General features: G+C 38.0%; 1 protein-coding gene across 1 annotated transcript in view; it reads right to left on the bottom strand.

Moving 5' to 3' along the window:
- The window catches only part of LOC127661838 (IQ motif-containing protein H-like), a 54,257-nt gene that overhangs the window by 11,257 nt on the left and 17,499 nt on the right, over positions 1–25,501 (bottom strand). The window contains exons 10-17 of the mRNA XM_052152763.1: positions 24,880–24,946; positions 21,455–21,538; positions 21,168–21,346; positions 17,032–17,304; positions 14,767–14,955; positions 9,600–9,720; positions 7,563–7,849; positions 1,555–1,725 (exon numbers count right to left, since the gene is read on the bottom strand). Of these exons, the coding sequence (XP_052008723.1) occupies positions 1,555–1,725; positions 7,563–7,849; positions 9,600–9,720; positions 14,767–14,955; positions 17,032–17,304; positions 21,168–21,346; positions 21,455–21,538; positions 24,880–24,946 (1,371 nt within the window). The remainder of the gene's footprint in view (positions 1–1,554; positions 1,726–7,562; positions 7,850–9,599; positions 9,721–14,766; positions 14,956–17,031; positions 17,305–21,167; positions 21,347–21,454; positions 21,539–24,879; positions 24,947–25,501) is intronic.

The following is a 25,501-nucleotide window of genomic DNA, read 5'->3' on the forward strand; positions in this document are numbered from 1 at the left end:
CAGGTTGATGAGGTGCTCAGGCATGCATGCACATGCATAATGAATAAGGTATGCATTATTTATGGGTTGATTATTTAGGCTCATCTATCAAAATGATAATGAATTCAGCATCTAAACACCAATCAGGTTGGATGCGTAATTACAGTGTTTAGTTGTATTTAACAAAAATAAAACAACAAAGCTGAGCTAGTCGATCTTTATGGATGCTGTGATTTATCAGGATAATATTCAGCAAAGGACTCTCTTATTGCTCTCTGGTCCGGTCTCAGGGAATACATTCTGGATAATGGGATTTTTGTGGTTTAAAGTCAACATTTAATCAAAATTGACCCTATTTACTTTCTAAATGCACATTTCTGGTCTAATTGTAAACAATTCATCAGTGCACATAATTCCAAATAAAATAAATGTTTATCTTCAGAATTTTTTATCCAAATGTAATACTATTTTCTATTTTGGCTGATTTCACAAATCCCACTTACTTTTCAAATGCTCCCATCCAACCAACTGAACAATTGCAATTTTTTCTCATTGAATATACTGTATTATGTTAGTAAAATGGGTTGCAAAAGGCATTTCACAAAAGCGATTTTCAGAAATCTGAAGGTCCAAAGAGCAGAAAAAAGTAACCCATATGACTCCAGCAGATAAATATATGTCTTCAAAAGTGATATGATAGGTGTGGGTAAGAAACAGATCATTATTTAAGTCATTTTTTAACTATAAATCTCCACTTTTACTTTCAGATGTGAAAGTGAAAATTAACAGGCACCACATGTTACTTTCAGATGTAATGGGGTGGCTGTGGCTCAGGTGAGCGGGTTGTCCACTAATCACAGGGTTGGTGGTTCGATTCCCAGCCCACATGACTCCACATGCAAAAGCATACTTGGGCAAGACACTGAACCCCAAGTTGCTCCCAATGGCAGGCTAGCGCCTTGCATGGCGGCCCTGCCGTCATTGGTGTGTGAATGTGTGTGTGAATGAGTTTACAGTATAAAGCCCTTAGAAAACTACAGTTAAAAAAGCGCTATATAAGCGCAGACCATTTACCATGTGAAAGTACATTGAAAGTGGAGATTTATAGTAAAAAAGGACTTAAATATTGATCTTTTTCTCACCCACACATATATCGCTTTTGAATATATGGGTTTAACCACTGGAGTCTGATGAATTACTTTTCTGCTGCTATTTTTCTGCTTTTTGGACCTTCAGATTTCTCATCACCATTCACTTGCATTGAAAGGACCAACAGAGCTGAGATATTCTTCTAAAAATCTGTATTTGTGTTCAACAAAAGAAAGAAATTCATAAACATCTGGGATGCCAAGAGAGTGAGTAAAGGAGTATTTTCATTTACTATCCTTTTAAGGCTGTTACTGGACTATTCCAAAATAAAATGTTGAATATGTGAAAAAATAAAATGTTATAATACATATTTAGTAGCATTTTTTCATTATATTGAAATATATATTTCAACCAGTGTGTTATAATCATGTTTTCCTAATGGCAAGACTGTCAGTGGATCTTTAAGTGGAAATAAGTGATTCTTACAGCTTTGCTCTTTACCCTCGTCTGGTGCACAGAAGGCTTCACCTCTTTGACTGGAGGAGGAACCTCCAATTTACTTGAGCGGCAGTCCAGTGTTCCCCCTGTCATCATGAGCATCAGCTCGGTCATGGCCAGCTGGTTACTGTAGCCCAGGTCAAGATCAATAGCCCATACCTATATACAACCCAGTGTACACAGAGACAAGAGATCCAACACATGAATCAACATAAGTTATTTTCAGCCTACAGGAAAAAAATATAAAACAAACAAAAACAGTCTCATGTCATTGCTGTTCATTTAAAATAGGAAAGATGCACCAATTACTGTTTAGAACATGTTACAACGATAGCTTAGTTTACTATCATTAGTTATTACATGACTCTCTACTTGATTCTAATTGGTCAATCACAGCACTCTTCAGTAACAAATATTTTTGTATTAAGATTGCTAAACTGTTTTGATAATTAATTATTGTACAATTGTGCTTGTTTAGTGTCTCTCGTATCACTCAGCTGCCTTTTTCATTTCACATAATAAAATAATTTCAATAATTTTTCATTAAATTATTTGGTTAGTAGCTGTGTAATAAGCAAGATAATGTACAATCAACCAGACATTATTGCCAAAAAATATATATATATATAAATAAGAAAGGTATATATTAGGTCATATAAGAAACAGAGTGACTATTTGCACTAGGTGTATATAGCACCTACCACACAGCACCACTATTTGCAACACTTACTCGCCAGTTCTCCGATACGCCGTAGCATGTTCCTTGGCCACTCCTCCACCCTCTAACGGACGACAGCCACGCCTCTCCGGGCGGATCGGTGTTAGTCCTCCAGCTCCTGGTGGACGGAACGCCCGTCCGCATTCTCTGGAACAGAAAGGGTCTCCCCCGCCCCTGGCAGCGGTTCTCCCGCTCCAGGCGGTCGGCAGCGAGCGCCTTCTACCCTCGCGGTCGCCGGCTGTTCCTCCGCTTCCAGGCGGCCGGGCTCCTCGTCTCCGGCAGATGGCTGCGGCTGCTCCGTTGGGGTGGACGGTAGTGGCGAGAACTCTACTACGGCGTATCCCTCCTCCTTTCCGGATTTCGGCACCAGTGTAAAGCAGTTCAATGGAAAGGAGGAGGCGAGAACCGGCTTGTCAATATAAATAATATTTTAATGCTTAACTTAAACAAAACACACACACACACATATGACGGACATGTCCGTAAACGATCTCTCTCTCCTGCACCATCCTCCACAGTCGGCCTTTATCCCTCTCGGAGGCTTGATTAGCCTGATAAGGGACCGGTTGTGTAGAATCACGACCTGGCCCCGCCCTCCGCCCTGCTACACTGTAGTAAAACCATGGATCATTTTTGTAAGGTAAGGTTAGGTTTAGGGGTAGGGGGCTGGGGCTGGGGTAGGGTGTCTGTGGGACTCTAAATAAACACAATAAACACACTGCAGTGATGCCACTATACTATGATGTCACTATTTGCACCGGGGTGTAAATAGCATCTAATACTATTTACACTTAGTGAAAAGAATATGCTATTAGTTGCTATGTACACATAGTGTACAATGCATCTATCGCTATTCGCACTTAGCTGCTGCCTAAAAGAAAAGGTCTTGATCACACTGTTGCAATTTATTTAGCAAAAATTACCAGATGACTGTGCACTTTTCCTTACTTAATTCAGTGCCTTTTAGTATTGCAATAACACTGAAATAATTAATTGAAGAGAAGAAGATAAAACATTTTTCGTAAGATGGAAAATATTCCATCTTACGACACACACACATATGACGGACATGTCCGTAAACGATCTCTCTCTCCTGCACCATCCTCCCAATCAGACTCAACAGACTTTGAGTGTGTGAATGTGAGAGGGAAATAGAGAAAGAGAGAGAGAAAGAGAGAGAGAGTAACACACTGTGTCTAAAGCCCAACTGGAGACTCTCTTCACATTTGTATGGTTAATGGCATCATTATAAGGATATTAAGGGGTCAGGCCCAGTCGTGGCCTTATGCTTAAACAGGGCTAATTTTCCCTGATAATAATCTAATAGCTATGCCCTTTCTTCAAAAAGTGGCAAATAAATCACCAGTGAAGGAGTTGTTAATAACTAAGTGGCAGTTGGTAGACTCTCCTGTGGTCCGTATTTGTCAACCTAAAAGCTCCTGCCAGCAAATGCAAATGGCGGCCGGCTGCTGAAATCACTTTCTGATCACAGTATCATGCTCTAACCAATGTTCACTTGCCTGAGATACAATGAACTGGATTGCCTCTCTTTAATACAACTGAAAGCACTAATTATTTTCAGTATATATAAAAGACTATAAAAAGAAAGGAAATAAAGGCTTTTTATATAATCTGCCTCTGTGTTTTTCAATTACATATTTCATCTTGAAAGAATCATTACTGTCAGTGTTGTAAATATGAAAGAGATAATACAGTATTTTATTATGCGCTCTTATGTGATCATTAACACCATTTCTTTTTGCTGCTGTATCTAGTGACAAAAGTATTTAATACAATAAAATGTGGCTCTATAAATAACAATTTTCAAGATCTTTTAAAAACCAAGCAACAGTTAAGATATAAACCTATGTCAGAAATAAACCCTTGTAAAATTATCAAGTGCAGATTACCCAGTTTACAGGAAGATCTCAGTATTGAGCTGAATTCATCAAGCAGTGCCTCCTGTCCATAGTTAATACCTGTGATTGTAGGATAGGTGGGACCATTTAGCCAGACTGTAGAATCAGACAAGGCTGTTTCATTGTCAACCTTAACAAAGGCGCTTGATATATATGCCCAGATTGTACCTGTCTTCTATAGCCCCTTCACTTTCATTAAAAACTGCAATCTTGCAGCTGAGCCTCCCTCCGCACACAATGTGAGGCAAACCTGCAAGGGCAAACACATGAGACCCAGCTCTCCCCCTCACATACAAAATACAGGCTGCTTTTAGCAACAGGTTTGAATGTAAATTGATGTTTAAATAGAGGCAGGTTAGCACTAGTCTGGCTGATCTGTCTGCCTCTGTGTCAGGAGAGATGGGACAGAAATGTTTGGATTTATCCATCTGAATTCCTTTTGTCGATTTTAATTGTGCATGCCGTTTATTCTCAATAATGCACGCTGAATCAAATTCATCCAGTGAATCCACAATACACAGAATCCTGGTGCTATTCAATCAGAAGAATGTATAAATTACTTTCATTTGCTGGAATAAAAGCTATTCTATCTGTAGACTATATTAGATTCAAGTGTAAAATGATATGTAGAAGAGTAGATTCCACCTCGATAAGTAATTTATCTCAAAACACAGGAGGTCTCTGCCTTCCAAAGTCAATACACTATTTTAAAATCACAGCATGCCAACTGAGTCAATGATTAAAACAACAGTGTGGGTGGGACATTCATTTGAAAATATATCTGTCCATAGCATTTCATTCTACAGTAAGTAGAAATACAGTTTCCATGTCAGCTTGATATGTAGGCATTTAGGTCTCGTCTGAAACGTGTTGTAAGAAGACTTGTTTTCTGATATCTCCACCATAATGTGCATAATTCAATGCAAGGCCACAAGACGTGTACCAGAGTTGCAAACATCAACCACTGACTCATGGAGTTACATCTCAAGTGGCCATCAGCCTTTATGTTAAGTAAACGACATCTGCCTAAGTTAAAAAAGTCTCGGCCATCCAACATTAAACAACAAATGCTCAGAGAGTAGCTCATTTTTTGCAATGTTGCCAGACTCAGAAAATATAATGGAAGTGTGTTCTGCCACCCTCTAGTGGCACTAGGTAGTATTGGACCATTAAAAAGACCAATGAGACGAGATATATTTCCATCTGAGGCCTGCCAGCAGGGATCATTGATAAAAATCAAAGTACATAATTAATTATGCATCATGTCTAGTTATATAATAATTTCTGGGCTCACTTATCATTTGTAGTATGTACAACATTTCCACAGGGGATACTCTCATTCCATGTCTGAATCTAAATTTAGAGACAAGTTTTGAAAAATGACTAAATCAATTTCCAAAACAACGAGGTCAGTAAAGGTCAAATCCATCCCACTTTTGTTACACATTAGAAATACCCCCTCCCATTTCACCCAATGCACAGATATTTTTCAGTTGTCATGTACTTTGGCTGAGATGCAAGGCAAATAGTAGTGCACTGCATTGCATGGAATGCAAGTTAGCCTACTACTGTTAGAAGTGGCTTTGCACTGTAAACATTTTTTCAAAAATGTGCTTCATGTGAAAACACCTAAATTAACTGGTTTTACAGTATTCCAAAATATGTGAATCAACCTGACTACATTGGTTTACACCAATGGAAGTCCTTTTTAAGGGTCTGGTCAGGTGTAAATAGCCCTTTTAAGGTAACAACTTATAACACTTTTTACAGTACATAGTAGTGATAGTCGGCTGATATTTTTATTATTAAAATCCCAAGACATCAGCAGTTACAGGATACTCAAACCAGCCCATCTGGCACCAACAATCATGCCACAGTCAAAATCAAAAATTTCCCCATTCTAATGGTTGATGTGAACATTAACTGAAGCTGCTGACCCATACTTGCATAATTTTATGCATTGCACTGCTGCCACATGATTGGCTGATTAGGTACTTGCATGAATAAGTAGGTGTACAGGTGTTCCTAATAAAGTGCTCAGTGAACGTATAATATTAGCACCCGGTTATCTAGATAGCATCTGCATTGGTCTTTGAAATACACCTATTGGTATTTAGTGCATAGTTCCTCTGGACAATGAATTTCTACTCAATGTACCTTCCAACTGAACAGTAGTTTTTGCAGACTAGGAATTGCAAAATCGGACAAGTATCAAAGCCAAATGTTGGCATTTGTATTGATTTGAGAATATAAACAGTAATCTGGGCAGCGAAGGCATTCAATCTCCCACCAAGGTTTACAACAATGACGCAGAACCCCAACGTTTGAGGAAAGGACAATACAGCCTGACCTTCTGTCTGGCACTAGCACATAGCAGGGGCGTTGTAAGGTCATGGGGCAAGGCCTTAAAAGGGGAATTAGTTTATTGACACAATAAGACCTGACAGTTTATTAGATAGCCTTTTGGCACATTAGCCCCTCTCTCCCCGGTTACTCTCTTATCTGTACAGCTCCTAAGGGGATCCTATAGGAGTGATCTTAAAACATCCCAATAAGCAGCCTGACCAGTAGATTGAGCACTCACACTAGCAGGGTAAGAGCAGTGTAACAAGCTCTTATAGAACACATATCAGATCCCATCTCAACAACGTCTTAACACAAACGACTCTGTTTTCATAGAGCTGTAAAACACACCATTGACATTTAAGGATCAATTTGTTTCTGAGTGAGCTTGTTTGATTAAACAGAAGGAGCTGAGTGTTGCCATTGTTTCTGTAGCTCAAATGGAAGAGCATGGTGTTAACAATGCCAAGATCATGTGTTCGATTCCCAAGGAACACACCTATAGATAAAATGTATACTTGCAATGCCCTGTAAGTTGCTTAGGATAAAAACATCTACCAAATGTTCACTGCAAAGGCTCCACCACACTATATAACGCTTACCAGATCACTAGTTAATGTACATTTAAATGGAAATGTCATGACACTTTGATGTAACCTATTTATTAATATATATTTCCATTTGAATGTACACAAAGTAATGATTTGTTAAGCATTATATACAAAGCCAAAAATGTCAAGCATCATATGTTTGTAGATACCACTTGGTTTAATATGGTGTTATCTAATGTAATGACATTCCAAAAGTGTCCAAATAGTTTTTGAGGCCACTGCATTAATGACTTCTTACAGTTATTATAAATTCTTACTATATTAATTATAATTCAGAGAAAGCAAGAATTGACCATAATGTGGGGTTTAAGATGTTCTTACATGAAGTACAATTACATCTACACCAATTTATGTGACATTGCTGAGCATTGACTTCAAGACTGAGTACTGAGTTGTCTCTCTAACCTGCTTCTCTAAGTTGCTGGGTTCCAGAAAGGTGACTAGATCCAGGGAGAGGTGGCCCATGATGGAGCACTGCTGGCAGACCTGGCCCACACGATTGCAGATTGAGTGGAGGACATCAGGACAGATGGAAGTTTGGGGCATTGTGCAGCCCAGCACTTCCAAGCCACTGGAGCCACGCAGCTGATCTCCACAGGACAGCATGCGTACATCTCCTCCTGGCTCCACCAACAGATCCACTGTCAGACATGTCACACTGTCTGAGGGAGGATAGGCCTCGATTATTCCTCCTGTGGAAGGAAATGGATACAAATAAAAAGAGAAACACAGAGAAAGCAAGAGAGAGTAAATTTTAAGCTGTGAAATCATAATGTGAGAATGTGAAATCATATGGACAGGAAAGCAAGGGAACTGACAGCACTGAGTTAGACTACTTTCACACAGTCAGTTTTTAGGATTGACATCTGTATTTACATACAGATGTGACTCTTTAATCTTCTGGTCAAACAACAGTTTACAGGAGCAGATTGAAAACTGTCTATATGAACTACTGTCAGTCGATAAAATGTTTTAATCATGATTAATGGCACATTTCTTATAGTTAATCCTAGTTAATCACAGATTTTGAAAGTAATAATCCATATATACTTAATTTCATGTAAAAATGTCATTCTCAGGAAAGAAAACAAAACAATATGTAACAATAATGCTTTATTAACATTTTCCAAACATAGCCTTCCACAGTATAAAGATAGAAATGTACTAAAATAGCACAAATTCAAGAAACATTAAAGGTTTTGCTTTAAAAGTCTAAGTCTAAGTGGGAGGTTGACTATTTGAAAGAACTATTCATTGCAATGCGCATTAAATCTCTCAAACTATCATCCTTATGGAGCCATTTTCATGATTCGTGTCAGGGTACCAAGCTTCGCTTTGAACTCCACATGAAAAGCGCTTGCAAAAAAACATCTCGTTCTGTATTTTCATGATAGTTGAGACTTGACATACCTCTGTGGGAGTTATACAGGCTGAAAAATACTTGATTTCCATCTGGGCTTGTTTTGTACAACAAATAGCATTAAGAGCTCCTTTCCCAATCATTTGATCTCTGTCATGGCTTTATGTGTGTGTTTTGTGGTGTGTGCGACAGTGTAATGAAACCGATGGACACACTGAAAAGGTTCCACCCTTTTCTGACCAGTGTATATGCTGGTTTATACTTTATTAATGGTAATTGCTTTAATTGTGATAAAGAAAAATTAACGTGTTAAGCGTTTTTAATTAATCATATGTGTTAACGCGTTAACTTTGACAGCCCTAATATGAATGAATAACACAAGTCAAAACCCTTTTTAGTCTTGAGATCGCCATGAATAACAGCTGTAACAACAGTGACAGTGACTAAATTAAATATCAAAGATATCGACTTCCATAACGCTGCAAAATATTATCACAATATACACTAAGTCATTAAATAAATTAGTTCAACACTGCAAAAAAAATCTTTTTCTTTATTTGTATATTTGTCTTGTTTTCCAGTAAAAATTTATAAATATTCTTGAAACAAGATGACAAGAAAAATTGTCTTGTTTTCAGAGGAATCTGACAAATGTTTTGTAAGCTTTATGATTAAAACAAGAAAATAATCTGCCAATGGGGTAATAAAAATAAACTTGATTTCCCTTTGAATTAAGATTATTTTTCTTACCCCATTGGCAAAAATTATTTTCTTCTTTTAAGCATAAAAACTATCTTGTGCCATTTTGGTTGTCAAGTAAATTGATCTAGTTTTAAGAATGCTTAGATATTTTTAATAGAAAACAAGACAAAAATATTAATTAAGAAAATATTTTTTTGCAGTGAATCGAGGTGTGAGTTAATCTAACTTAACCAAACTTGCTCACATATTCATAAACAAACGGTGAGTTAACATGACCGTATTTAGCATTCTAATAAAGGACTGACAAAGCTGGTGTGTGAACATAGCCTTTGACATGTATTTGGTTAGAGCTACTTCAGTGCAAAATAAGTGAAGACTACCTTCCCTGAAGAAGTGTTCCAGGAAGCTGGCCCAGGTGGGATACAAGGATGTGTTGACCGGTCGAGCGTAGCAGGCCAGAAAATTTGGAACCTCCTCTATGAACTTTATTATAACCGGCTCCTGCTTCACATGATGGATAAAAGAACAGTCAACCATACAGAAATTCTGCAAACCACCTTGTATTTTATTTACTTGATAAAATAAAGCTGATTTTTCAACACCTATACCGTAAAGCAATTTCTGATCTGTGAATCCAGGCTTGATGCATAACCTATAGAGCAGTACATATGGCACTACATAGTGTCAATATCCCTGATGAAGCAGTAACTACTGAAGTGTGTCTTTATTTGACATGCTGCACAAAAGCACAGGCGGTGGTTGTGTTTATGTGGAAGGGGTGATTGACAGCCCGTTACCAGGGCAGCTTTAACTGAAGGCAATAGTAACAGCACCTGTCCCCAATAAGAACTGACACATGCTGGCAGATAAATACCTATGCAAGCCGATCGATCAGCAGATCAATCAGGGGCTGTTTCCAATCAATACAGCCCTTGTTTCTGTAACTAGAAAACACCATAATGGCTTTGACACTTAATTATGTCGTTAATTGCAATGTTTGACTTTTGTGAGTGCCTCTTGGCTAAAACCCATTGGCTAAAAAGAAAAAGAATATCACCTCAAGGAACCTCTCAAAACTGAAAGAATTGACAGAGCACTTATAGATCGCACCATAAACACATCAGTACTTGGTTTATGTGCCATGACAGTATAACTGCAATGAGATGTATAGAAAACAGTTTCTAACTTAAGCACAACATAGAGGAGAAATATGTCTATTTGGAAACCATTTACAAAAAGGCCCTTTAAAATCAATTTTATTTTAAGAGCATATACCATAACAAGACAACATGTCCTGTCATACAACCTTGAAATGTGCAGGTTAAGTTCTAGAAGGTGGCAAGGTGAATCACATTTTAGATATTCATAAATTCTTATCCTATTCAAGTTCACATTTATAATCTTCAATCAAATGTCACCACTGACATCACTGAAGAAGTTGTATCACAATGGGTAGAGATGCTGCTTTTGATATTCAAGTCATGAAACAGCCATCACCATATTCAAGTACCATAAGAACCAGGGTCAATCGCTGCGCAGTGATTTCACCCCGACACAAGCCATAAAGCACACAATGGTGCGGCAAAAAGAGTAAGGAAACAGCCCTCGTTCCCCCCGAAAGAGCAGGCGATCTGAGAATTTCCAATGTACTTCACATGAACAGCAGGGAGGGAAGGAAAGCGAGAGGGAATAATTTTTGCCATTCTTTATTTGGACTTAAACTGCGAGCTGTACTGTGAGAGAGGATTCAAGCCTTGCTTGGCTTCCACATAAAGATGAGCTATTTGACAATAGAAAAATAAAATAGACGTCTACTGTGTGCTTTGATTGCTGTTTGATCTCTACACTGGGAAGAGAAACCTATTGGGGAATGTTTCAATTTCAAGTATTTTCAACATTATATCTCCTATGAAAGATATGGGACTTTTTCCAAGTGAGCTAATGTTTACTTCAGTAAGCTGTCTGATATCACTTTCATATACACTAGGAAGCACTAACATAAAAAAAATGTGCTCCATGTGGTAACATCTAAATTAATTGGTTTTGTTCAAGTCAACTAAATAAACCTGAATATATTAGGTTACACCAACTAAACTAATATTGAGGATAAGGTCAGGTGAAAATAGCACCTCAAAGGGATAGTTACCCAAAAATGAAAATTTTCTCATCATTTACACACATCATGCCATCCCAGATGTGTTTGACTTTCTTTCCTCTGAAGAACACAAATGAAGATTTGTTAGAAGAATATCTAGTTTCTGTTGGTACTTACAAAGCAAGTGAATGGTGACCAGACATTTGAAGCTCCGAAAATCACATAAAGGTCACATAAAATAATCCATAACAGGTTTAATCCACATCCTCAAAAGTGATTTGATAAATTTGGGAGAAAAACAGATCAATACTTGTGATCAATACTTTTTTTACTATAAACCTCCAATTTCACTTTCACTTCCAGATGTAAAAGTGAAATTTAACAGATGCCACATGTGACATTCAGATACGAAAGTGAAAGTGGAGATTTATAGTTAAAAAAAGACTTAAATATTGATCTGCTTCTTACCCATACTTATATTGCTTTTGAAGATATGGATTTAACCACTGGAGTTTTATAGATTACATTTATTCTGCTTTTATCTGCTTTTTGGACCTTCAGATTATAATTTCTGGCCACCATTCACTTGCATTGAAAGGACCAACAGAGCTGAGATATTCTTCTAAAAATCTTTGTTTGTGTTCAGCAGAAAAAAGAAGGCCATACACATCTGGGATGACATGAGGGCGAGTAAATGTTGAGAGAATTTTCAGTTTTGGGTGAACTACCCCTCTAAGGTATCAACTGCAGTTCACCCCTTTTTTCAGTGTATTTTATGATGTTAGGCATATAGTACCAACAAGCCCTGCAAAGCTAACTTGAAGTGGCTTGATCTCATGAAATACAAATCTCCATTTTGAATGGGTTCTAAAACAAATCTTGTTTATAATATGGACATAACATTACTTTGCGGATAACATCCCAAAATGCAACATTAACTAAAAGGGGAATGCAGAAAGTGAATTCCAAATCTAATAAAATAACGTGATACAACATGCAATCCCATATGCATTGAATAAAATAAGTAGGCGACAATCTGTCTATCTGTTGATGCTATTAGTATAATGCTGCCTCATGTCTAATGACCCGTGTGCTGGCAGAATGTGCATGTTTGTAATGTGTAAAGTGTAGTGTGTATGTATGGGTCCATCCAGCCATTGAATAGAGTGAGATCCACATGTCTTTAACCCATCTCCTCTAAATAGCTTTGAGGCTCACCCCAGTCTGAAACACCCCTCAGGGTGTGGGCCTCCCATACACACAAGCCACACAGTTTTTCTTTACTAAGCCTCTAGGTCTGTTTTCACACTTTGGTTGGCTGTTCTTCAATAGGACCACATGGGTTCTGGTTTTCTTCCCCCGTTAAAAAGAGACTCCTTACACAATCAAAAATTAAACAATGTGAACACAGTAAATAGGGTAAATAGAGGGGGAGCAACAGAGGTCTATGCAGCAAGTCCTGACAGGGAAAATTAAAGGGCACATTATACTGGAAAAGACCGCTCTCAAGAGAGGCAAAACAGCATTTAAAATCCTATGTCTTAAAACTACAGCTAAAGCCAAACACAAAACATAAACGAAGTCACCCAGCATTGATATTTGCAGACTGATAATTACAAAATCATAGTAATAATTTCCTGGTGTCTTTAGACAGAGGAGGAAAGCTTCCAAATGCACATTTTAAAAATGTAATTGCAAATATGCAGAAGCCAGGCATTATATATTCTAATCATTGTGCTTTAAGAACAAAAGGCAATATTTACCCTTTATTACCCCTGCAATTAAAAACATCAGACTGATAAATCTACTCTACAATATTTCAGTGTTTGTTGCTGAATTTAAGGGCTCGGAGTAATAAAGATAAAATGCAATGAGCATAAAAGAAAAATAGATAAATCAAAGGAATGGTATGCAAATATGCAACCATAAACAGAACTGCAAGCATTTAGAAAAATTCAGGCTGCTGGCAAGATGGGCGCTGCACAACTGCAAAATTGCCACTAAAGAGTGAATACAGATCTGTAGAAAATGAATGACATGCTGAAATAACCTCGGTGCTCTCCATTCTGTTAGCAGAGCTTGCCATTGATTAAAAAGGTTGAAGAGGTAGAATAAAAGGCCTGTACTGGCTTCCATATGGCTCTGAAGCCCTAAGGGTGCAGGCCAGCTCATCAGGCCCCAACTCCCTCTCCTCTCACTGGGACCCCAGCTGGTGAAAAGACCCCATTTAAAGCTCCTTCACTGCCATCACCATAATGGAGCTTGGCTGAGCCTCAACCGCTTAACTCTGTAATTAACAGCGCCAATATAACCACAATTACAGCCCCAGATTCCTTGCTCGGCCTCAGTGTGAATTAGGGACTGAGCTAATAGCTTGGAGTTAGGACACGCAGCCTCCTCTTGCCCCAGGATAGAAGGATACAAAAAAGGCTGGAATAAAAATGTAGGTCTAATTTTGCACACAACCCATATGATGATAACCCTGTAATTAGCTTACACAAAGCTCACGGTGTAATGGCAAAACACGGTTTTTATATCAAGGGCCAAATTATAAGCATGTGAGGCAGGAGACACAGAAGAGGTCTTGGAGCAAGATTACTGGCAGATAAAATCAATGTGTTTTCAATGCACACAATAATTGTTGATGGGTGTTACAGAGTGTGGAATATATTACATTTAAATTAGAATACATAAATATGCTAAAATTCAAATGACTCATAATGAATTTCCCATAATTCTGAGTCAAAAGCACACTCTAAACAACATAGAATCAAAGTTTGGCCTTGATCAGTAATGATAGGCTTGTTATTGAGACAAGGGTTCATTTTGAACAAAATATAAATATATAAAAACAAGGCAGAACGGATATTATAATAAAAAGGACTTGTGACTAAAGTGTAGCTGAATTTGCGAAATAAAAGAACAGCATTTTCATTTTGCATTTACAAACAAGCCACTTGATACTTCTGAACTGCTACTGTTGCACAATAGACACGTACTAATGCAGACTGTGCATTTGATCTGTGTAACACATTTTCTAAACAGATTTATTCAATGCATTTTAATGGTGCAGGCACTATTATGTCCTCTGTCTGATCAAGAGATCTAATATATTCTAAATGTGTTTGGTTGTATCACTGTAAATACCACTGTATCTGGGTGGATTTAGAAGTAGTTTAGAACTGAAATGGTTCAAGGGATAAATCTTGAATTAAATTTAAGACACTTAAAAAAGATACTCCTAATTAATTGAATGGGCCAAAGCGTATCTGACACCAAGATTATGTGTATACACATTTATCCTGATCAAACATAACCAGACATAATTATATAATTTGTGGGGACATTTACAATCTTTCTTTACAAAAAATAGAATCCAACAGTATTGCTGATGGATATGTTTAGTTAAGACAGCTATTGCAAACAAAAAAGCAAAACAATCTTCCCCTTACATGAGCCGATGACATTGTCCACTGTTCGGGCCCGTGGCGGTTGAACTCCTCCTGTGCCCAGGGTCGGCATTTTAGGTGGCAAACATCACAATAGGCAGTTCCCCGTCCATCTATTTCACTATCTATCTTGAAGAGCCATCGCTGCACTTCCATGTGTTCTGTCATCAACTGGGCCAGACCTTCATGAAGCTGGGAGAGAGACAGGAGACAAATTAAATTACTACTACTAATATATTGCAAATATATTAGGTGCATCCCAAACTACACACTTCTGCAGTATTCTACCGGATTTTGTAATGTAAGTAGTGTGAGTAGTGCCTTTACACCGAAAATGCAATAAAAAGAAGTGTACTATGTAGGGATGGGACAATATGGTTATCTCACGATTCGGTTCGATACACGATATGAGGTTAATAGTTAGATATAATCTTGATTCAATATAATAACTTTAAATGACAAAGTATGACAGAAAATTGTGTTTGTTTTTTTTTTAATGTTAGAGCAAAATGCACATTATAATTTCTCATCAAAATAAAATTCTTTAATACACAATATAAATGCTCAAAATTTAAATAATTAAGTTTCTCATAAACCTTTCTGTATAACAAAAGATCACAAACAAATAGCGAGGTACATTCAGGCTGATCAGGTGCAGGGTTAGGGTTCCCTGAAAAAGTATGTAAAAGGTTTTTTATATATATATATCTTATCTTAACTAACTTTTTACAAATATAAAAAAATTCTACATTCTATCAATTAATATTATATAATAAAATTGTATGCATAATAATGCTATGACAGGGTTGAAATTAAATGTAAGACTTTAAGACCTTTTTCAAGACCTGAACAAATAAAATGAATATGGTATCCCCGTACCAAAACAAACCCACATCTCAAAATAAATAATGTATCACAGACTCTTACTTAAACAGACAGAGACACACATTCAACATGGCCTTTATGATGCTTATCAGTAAAAAATGGTAGGATAAATGCAAGTGTAAAATACTCAAGACATGTTTTCCACATATACAGTATTTCACATTAAAATTGGATTATGTACCATTATATAAATAAATACAAATTAGAGATCGACCAATATAGGATTTTGCTGATCCTATAATCCGTTGAAAGAAAGGCCAATAATCTGTCAATAGCTTTTAAATTGGTAGCCTATATTAAATGTTCTTAGACTTTCCTTCCTGTGATGGGGGGCATTTGTAGTAGTGCAGACATTTTGACTTTAAAGTCTGAAATACACAGGGGACTCTTATTTTGAAATGTTTGCACTTCACTGCTTCCAGCTGCTCATTCAAACAGATGGCCTGATGATTGTGAACTGCTCTGCAACAGCAGGAAGCACTCACATTGCCGCGTTTTCACTCTGAAGGACGTAGTGCATGCATTTGTTTAATTAAATCGTATTCTTTTGATGTTTGATAATTACATTAGGTCATATTACGATTCCTGTCTTTCCGCCCCCAAATTTAAGACCTCTATAAATGATAATTAAGACTTGTTGTATCATTTAAGATATTTAAGACTTTTTATGACCTTAAATTTTGGAAAACTGAATTTGAGAAATTTTAATACTTTTTAAGGATCCGCGGAAACCCTGTATGAGCTTTCACTGTTTGAAATCATGTGTACAATTTACAAGTAATAACATTGAGTTTACATTCATTTGAATAACAAGGGCTAAACTGGCACTGTCACTTTAAGAGTTCAACAAGCATGTTGCACACACAGTGTTCTGGTTAACTCTTTTTGTTTATCGCATTTGTCTTATTAGAAATAATATTTCTTTTTACTTTTATATCTGACTGAAAAGAACAGAAAGTATATTAAAGACACAATATTCAATGAAAGTCGTGCGTGGATTTAATATTTGATGGACACACATATTGTATTTTCTTTTACATTCCACAGATTTGATCATGAGGATGAGGGCTTGTCACCTGTTGGTGTCTGCCTAATTTAACAGGCTTCTACCAAGTGACAGATGATGCACAGCCTTCGATGTCAACAACAAAACAAAATTAAAGCATACTTCATTTTAAAAGTTGATAAAGTATGATACTAAATGGTTAGTTGCTTTTTATTATTTGCTGTTAGCATTGTTTTGCCCTGCTGTTCGTGACTCTATCAGAACAGACTTATGCCCCATATGAACCACTGCTCTTTGCTTATTAAAGTTGATAAGATCCCTATGTGTGAATTCTTCCTTAAGTTGCATGCTGATGGGCATATTACTAGCACACTAACCTGCACCAGTGTGTATATGTCCGACTTTCCTGGAGGCATGTTGACTCCTGCCCCACTAAAAATTCTTCTTCCTCCAGATTTAGTGCCATATAGCTGAGCTACCGCAGGCTCTGTGCCTAAAAGAGGAACTTCCAGTTCATCTGCCACAGCCAGGTCATCAATGTGGGTGGCACGGCTGATCATGTAGGCCTGCTTCCCCTGTATCAAATTCTTGATACACTTTAGTGTCCGTGGGCTGTACTTCAGGAGCGAAGCTAGACACATGTTTCGGTGCTGAAAGATAATCATTGTGAGTTAATGATCACAAGTGCACAGAACAGACAACAATACTGAATTTAACATGCAGCATTATTACTCTACTTAATGTACATAAAGTGCTCTAATAAACAAAAACAGACAAATGTGCTTAATATGTACATTTCCCTCCCATAGGTGAAATCTCAGAGGTCTTTGTGTACATAAATAACTGTCCTTTCCAATCCAGCTCTAAGGTCTTACCCCTCCCTTTGTCTACGGCTGTAATTTATGAGCGTGTGCACACACACACACTGGGCCCATTACATACAGCCGGACGGGTCACAACCTCTTATGTACTCCAGCATATTAAATTGATAAAGGGGAGCCAGGGGAGGGCCGTACACCTTTGCACGCTTTCTTCTTTGCTGTGTGCTTAGTGATGGGCTCCGTGGGGATAGCACTAATTACTCCACATCTGTACGTTTGATCTGAGCGAAATTGTCCCGTCTGTCATTGGCACGCCACGCTGGCAGCATTGGCTAACAGAGATTTATCCCGCTGACACGTCTGGCAGAGTTTACACATGGAGGAATTGAAAGGGAAGAAGGAATAAATAAACACAGCAGCTTTGCTTGCACGCACTGTCATACAGTTATTGTAGTACAGTACATACAACGGATCAATCATGCATAGTGCTCATTGTTGAATTGCTACTAAACCGTCAGTTTAGAAAAAAATTGTAATGTATCGAAGAGAAAGTAATCTCTGACATTATTTATTTATTAAATATTCAATATACTTTAGTTTTTTGTTGTTGTTGTGCGTGTGTTTAATTCACCAAAGTAGCATTCAAATGATCACAATGTGTAATAACGTGAAAAATTACTATTACAATTTGAATTTTTTTTTTCAGAACTTACAACTTCAAAGAGTTCTCATCAAAAAATCCTCCATGTGCAGCAATGATAGCTTTGCAGATCCTTGGCATTCTAGCTGTCAGTTTGTTCAGATACTCATGTGACATTTCACCCATACTTCCTGTAGCACTTGTCGGGTACTTCTCACACACCTTAGAGTCTAGCTGATCCCACAAAAGCTCAATGGGGTTAATATCCTTAACACTCTATTCCAATTATCTGTTGTCCAATGTCTGTTTCTTTGCCCACTCTAACCTTTTCTTTTTGTTTTTCTGTTTCAAAAGTGGCTTTTTCTTTGCAATTCTTCCCATAGGCCTGCACCCCTGAGTCTTCTCTTTACTTTTGTACATGAAACTTGGTGTTGAGCGGGTAGAATTCAATGAAGCTGTCAGCTGAGGACATGTGAGGTGTCTATTTCTCAAACTAGAGACTCTGATGTACTTCCTCTTGTTTAGTTGTACATCTGGCTTTCTACATCTCTTTTGGTCCTTGTTTGTTTTGGGCAATTTCAAGCATTGTATAGTCTTCATTCCTAAAAACAATGATTGTCTGACAAGTTTCTAGAGAAAGCTGTTTCTTTTTTGCCATTTTTAACCAAATATTGACCTTAAGACCTGCCAGTCTATTGTATAATGTGGCAACTAAAAAACAAACACAAAGACAATGTTAAGCTTCATTTAACAAACCAAATATCTTTCAACTGTGTTTGATATAATGGCAAGTGATTTTCTAGTACCAAATTAGCAATTTAGCATGATTACTCAAGGATAAGGTGTTGGAGTGATGGCTGCTGGAAATGGGGGCTGTCAAATAGTGATGGTGCTGTTTTTTTTACATCAGTAATGTCCTGACTACAGTATACTTTGTGATCAGTTGAATGCCACTTTGGTGAATAAAAATACCAATTTCCTTCCAAAACAAAAAAATCTGTAAATTATTCCAAACTGGAATATATATATACACTGGTGTATATATTGGTGTATATATATATACTGTACACACACACATTTTAAAAGAAGGTTCCATTTGTTAACACTAGTCAACATGAACTAAGAATGAACAATATTTATATCATCTTGGTTAATGTTAATTTCAACAAATAGTAATACATTTTTAAAATCAAAAAGTTGTATATTATAACATTAGTTAATGCACTATGAACTAAAATTAACTAATGATGAACAATTGTATTTTTTATTAACTAACTTTTACAAAGATTAATAAATGCTGTAAAAAATATATTGTTCATTGTTAGTTCATGATACCTAATCTATGAACTAATGTTAACTAATGAAACCTTATTGTTAAGTGTTACCCAATTTACAGTACATATATTCACTGATCAGCCACAACATTAAAAAACACTTACAGGTGAAGTGAATAACATTTATTATCTCATGGTGGGATATATTTGGCAGCAAGTGAACAGTCAGTTCTTGAATGTCATGTGTTAGAAGCAGGAAAATGGGCAAGCGTAAGGATCTGAGCGACTTTGACAAGGGCCAAATTGAGATGGCTAGACGACTGGGTCAGAGCATCTCCAAACGGCGGGTTTGTGGGGTGTACCCAGTATGCAGTGGTTAGTACCTACCAAAATTGGTCCAAGGAAGGACAGCCGGTGAACAGGTTCATGGGCGCCCAAGGCTCATTGATGCGCTTGGGGTGCGAAGGCTAGCGCATCTGGCCAGATCCCACAGAAGAGCTACTCTAGGACAAATTGCTGAAAAAACGATAGAATGCTGGCCATGATAGAAAGGTGTCAGAACACACAGTGCTTTGCAGCTTGCTGCATTGCGTATGAGGCTGCATAGCCACAGACCGGTCAGAGTGTCCATGCTGACCCCTGTCAACCGCCAAAGCACCTACAATTGGTATGTGAGTGTGAGAACTGGACCATGGAGCAATGGAAGGTGGCCTAGTCTGATGAACCACTTTCTTTTATATCATGTGTTTGGCCGGGTGAGTGGGCATTATTTACCTGGGGAAGATATGGCAGCAGGATGCACTATGGGAAGAAGGCAGGCTGGCAGAAACAGTGTGATGCTCTTGGCAATGTTCTGCTGGGAAACCTTGGGTCCTGGCATTCATGTGGATGTTACTTTGACATGTACCACCTACCTAAAGATTGTTGCAGACCATGTACAACTCTTAATGGAAAAGGTTTTTCCTGATGGCAATGGCCTTTCAGCAGGATAATACACCCTTGCAAAAAGTGTTCAGGTATGGTTAGAGGTACATGACAAAGAGTTCAAGGTGTTGACTTGGCCTCCAAATTCCCCAGATCTCAATCCGATTGAACATCTACGGGATGTGCTGGACCAACAAGTCCAATCCATGGAGGCCACACTATCGCAACTTCCAGGATCTTCTGCTAACATCTTGGTGCCAGAGACCACAGAACATCTTCAGAGGTCTTGTGGAGTTCCATGCCTTGACAGGTCAGAGCTGTTTTGGCGGCACGAGTGGGACCTACACAATATTAGGCAGGTGGTTTTAACATTGTGGCTGATTGGTGTATATAAAGCTAAAATTACAAACTTTAAAACCACCAGGTTCTTTTGAGGCCATTAGGGCAAGATTGTTGCATTGAAACCACTTCATTTAATTAACAGATCGTCTCTGATGCCCTCTACAGGAAATAAATAAATTGCCACTATTTATGTTTACCACAATATTTTAGAAAGCACTTTGAGGGGAGATAAAAGGTTTGTGATTAAACACCTAGAGAATATTTATTGTTTATTTGAATATTTATAGGTTATTATTTAGGTTTTAATTTTTGTTAATATTACTTGTATTACCACCTTATTTTCATTGTTATGGTTTTTTATTATATGATGCTTTGGTAATATTGTATGTAAAACAATCATTGAAACATTAAATCATATAACTGTGTGTGTGTGTGTGTGTGTGTGTGTGTGTGTCTCTGTGTCTGTGTGTGGGTGGTGTGTGTACAGTATGCATTTATGTGGTACACCATACTGAAAAATACTCTAGTGCTTCTGGCATGAGGATGGTAAAGCGTTTGGCACAGTGGGTCTGAGGGCCAGAAGCATCACCCAGCTCAACGGCTGCCTGCAGGCCCATCAGGTTAGTGTAGTACTGGAGCAAATCTTCTCCCAGGCTCACCGGAGACACGTAGATCACCTCCACATTCTCATCTGTACATGACACAAACAGTACTGTGTTTGCTTTAATTTATTTGCTGCTAATCAGCTTTGATCAGCCACAATTTTAATTTCACACTGTGTCAAGCTTAAAGACCCTACCTCTGATGTCACATAGTCGGCACATCTGGGTATTCTGGAGTATATCGAATCCTCTGAGACTGAGACGCTGGTGCTGGGAAAAGCCTATCAAATAATTTGAAATAATTTGAAATAAAATTTCAAAACACATTTTAAGAATAAGTGTCAGGTCACTTAGGGGGCTTTCACACTAGCACTTTTGGTGCGCACCCCGGTTCGAATGACGTCAGAGTTCGGTTCGTTTGGATGATGTGAACGCTGTCTTCCGAACTCGGGTGCGCACCCGCGAACCGTACTCGGGTCCGCTTAAAAAGGTGGTCTGGGGTAGGGTTCATGTGAACTCCAGTACGGTTCACTGCTGATAAGAACGCAATCGAACCAAACCACGGAAGTGAACCGCTATTGATGACGTATAATGTGGTCGTCAGTCTCACATGCGTCACTTTCAAAATGAGCGGAAAGTGTTTACTTTCGTGCGTGCGTGTGCGTGTGCGTGCGTGTGCGTGTGTGTATACATACCTTGACGAAAAGCACACGCACACGCACTGCAAGCAGAGAGATGATTTCTGCTTGCCTTCGCAAAAATTGTCTTCGGCGGACAGCCCGCTGTCTTTTGAACGATTTCAGTATTTTTGCGGCAGACAGACGCAACTGTGTTTCTGTATCTTGATGTTGAAAACAAAACCAAAGGTTAAAAAAAAGAACAAATGTGAACCGAGCAAGTCTATTCATTGAATTTTGACGCCTTTTCATTTCGCGGTTATCAAGCAACACGATTACGCACCAGCTGCAGCTTGATGACGCAAGTGTACCGCGGTTCGGATACAAATATATAATGCGAACACAGTCCATTGGGGGCAGGGGGGAGGGGGGAGCAATCGAACTCGGGTTCGGAACAGGCAATCGAACCAAGTGTGAAAGCCCCCTAAAACTCCTTAAAAATAATGCTTTTCAAAATACAAATCTCTATAATTTAATGATTAAATGCATGCAAACTAACAGAGCAAGGCAATAAAAACAATAGGATTCAACTTATTAATTATCTGAGCTCACATAGGCCTCTCCACAGCCACCTCCACTCTATCTGCTGGTGATTACAGTTCACACTATCCACTTCATCATCTCCAAAAGCCATCCTATTTAGGAAAGTTGGTTGGGTGTGGAGTTGTTTTAATTTAATTGATCAATTGTCACACATTATACATACATTTCTGCATATACATGGTGAAATTATTTATTTTTCACATATCCCAGCTAAGCTAAGCTAAGCTGGGGTCAGAGTGCAGGGTCAGCCATGATACAGCACCCCTGGAGCAGATAGGTTCAAGGGCCTTGCTCAAGGGTGTCTTGGTGGTGTTGGGGCTTGAACCACTGACCTTCTGATCAGTAACCCAGAGCCTTAATTGCTGAGCCACCACTGCCCCACTTGTGAGGCCTATTTGCAATTTTCCCACACCTTCTACCTGTCATAAATCGCATCAAATTTTTGGGAATGGTGGGGTATTACTGTGGATTTTGTCAGAATTTCCCTAGTGTTGTTTCACCTTTGACCGATTTGTTAAGTCCAAAGATAACATTTTGGTGGTCAGAAAAGTGTAGGCAGGCTTCCGACAATGCCAAAGCGTTACTTGTTATTGCTCCGGTACTAGCTGCTCCTAATTTTTAGAAGTCCTTTTGTCTTGCTGTTGATGCTAGTGCTTGTGGTGCTGGTGCTGTTCTTCTACAAGTTGGCTTGGATGGTATTGAACATCTTGTTAGTTATTTTTCAAAGAAGTTAAATCGTCATCATCAAGTCTACTCTACAATCGAGGAGGCCCTTGCCCTTATCTTAGCAGTTTAACATTTTGAAGTATATCTGGGTTCTTCATCTGTTCCAATTCCTGTGTACACATCATAATCCTTTAGTGTTTTTAGATCTGATGCGCAACCAGAACCAAAGGATTATGAGGTGGAGTATTATTTTACATTCTTATCCTCTAGAATTAAAACATGTGCGAGGAAAAGATATTCTAATTGCTGATTGCTCTTTCCAGGGTATAAAGGGGTGTTCTGAACTTTGTGTTATCACTCTTTCTCTGTCTCGCTATTTTGAGCAACCCATGGCCCAGGATATTCAGACCTAGAGTGGAGTGGAGAAGAGATTATGGTATATTTGATTTGTGTATTTTGTTATGTTGATTTGTTTGTTTTGTGTCTTCTTTCCCTTTTCATTCTTTAGGTTCCCTTGGGAACCTTTTAGGGAGGGAGGTGGTACGATCCTGGCTGTCCTCTTATCATGGCTGCAGCATGAGGGAGTTCTGGTTGGCTGGAGGCGTAATTGTTTAATTGATTGGATTTGGGGTGTGGAGTATAAAATAGTAGTTCTCCCTAGACTTGAGGCTCATTGGCATGCTCGCTCATTGGCTCACATACTCTGGACCCTCATGACTGAAGGGTCACTTCTTAAGAGGAGTCATCGACACAACACCAGTTTGATTCTCACCGGCAGCTTCCAGCTCATGTGATATTTGCTTTTGTTTAACCCTTAGACATTCTTGTTATATGTTTGTTTGTTTATAATAAAATCATATTTTTATTGTACCCTTGAGTTTGACTCTATGTAGCGGTCTCAAACGAACTGGCCATAACGAGTTGTCAGTGAGAAGCAACAGTTTCTGATAAAAATATAAAATCTAATAGGGGAGACTGAGGCTAGCTGTCACACTTTTTACTCCACTGAATGTTTCTCAGGTAAGGTTTAAATTTAAAGTTAAATTGTAAAATATGTATTTATTTTTACAAAAAAAAACAACAACAATGAACATTTCCAACATTGTTTGGCCAAGCAGGAAATAAGATACAGTTTACTGAACACACTGTGTCAACTTGCCCCAAAGGTGGGGCATGTTACCAAAAAACACACAAAAATATCAAACCATTTTTTTGGCCAACAAATATTGTAACACATAAATTCAAAACATTTTAAACACATGAAACAACTTGCCCTAACCTGCCCTTGTCCTGAGAACACAGTTGAACCTTTTGGTTAACATAGACCTTTATTATACTACATAGCTGACCATTGCATGAATGTATACTAGTGTGATTTTATTGTGTACCCAAAAGCTATTACAAAAATATGATGATACTGACATTTTAACTTGGAGGACAGAATAAAAAAAACAAAACAAAAAAACATTTAATTTCAGAGGGCATTTAATAAGGATTTGGAAACAAACACACAAAACTACTACTAAAAAACCACACACTTTGAATGTATTTGGACCTTTGATTCAAAGCCTAATAGTTCCTGAGATATAACCCTTGTGTCTCATCTCCCCTAAATTGTCTGTTTACTCTCAAATACTGTAACTAAAAATTAACTGCTCCTAAATAGTTTTATTCTTATTTTTTGTCCTAAAATATTATCTGACCAATATACGTCATAACAGATGGAAAGGCTTTACCCAATGATGGGACATGAATGATAGTCCTTTTGGTGGAGGTGATGTGTTTCCAGTTGGCTGCCAGACCCTGTGAATCATAGACAGCAAATCAGAAAATTAAAGTGTTGAGTGACAGACAGCACCCAGAAGTACATGGATTTATCATGTTGTCAGCACACCGATGGCAGCAAAGAGAGAAAATTACGCTTGTCTTTTTCCCTGGGTCTCATGGAGACAAACCAAGCATACATCACATTAATTAAATCAGCTAAGTGCATACTAAGAAACATCTTCCCTCTATTAATTCAATTAGCAGGCTACATGAAGCTATCTGCCAGGGGAAGATTAAGGATTAATTAAAAGGATGTGAGTGTTTAAAGGGTGGAAACATACACAAGCTTGTGTCTCTTCTCGCAGTGAGTGACGGTGAGGATAAATGAACATGTGGGCACTAATTAAGAGACTTACTAAATTCATAAAGATGTTACAGGAATGACAGCACAGATAACATCTGTTCTGACAAATGGAAACTTAGTCCTTAAAACTTAATGGGGCTGTGTGATCACAATCATTCTTTGTATAAGCACCATTGTATTCAAGTTTTTTTCAGTCTAGTTTACACAATAGCAACTCAAATAAATGT

This window comes from Xyrauchen texanus, chromosome 21 (genome assembly GCF_025860055.1).
Source record: "Xyrauchen texanus isolate HMW12.3.18 chromosome 21, RBS_HiC_50CHRs, whole genome shotgun sequence".
NCBI lineage: Eukaryota > Metazoa > Chordata > Actinopteri > Cypriniformes > Catostomidae > Xyrauchen > Xyrauchen texanus.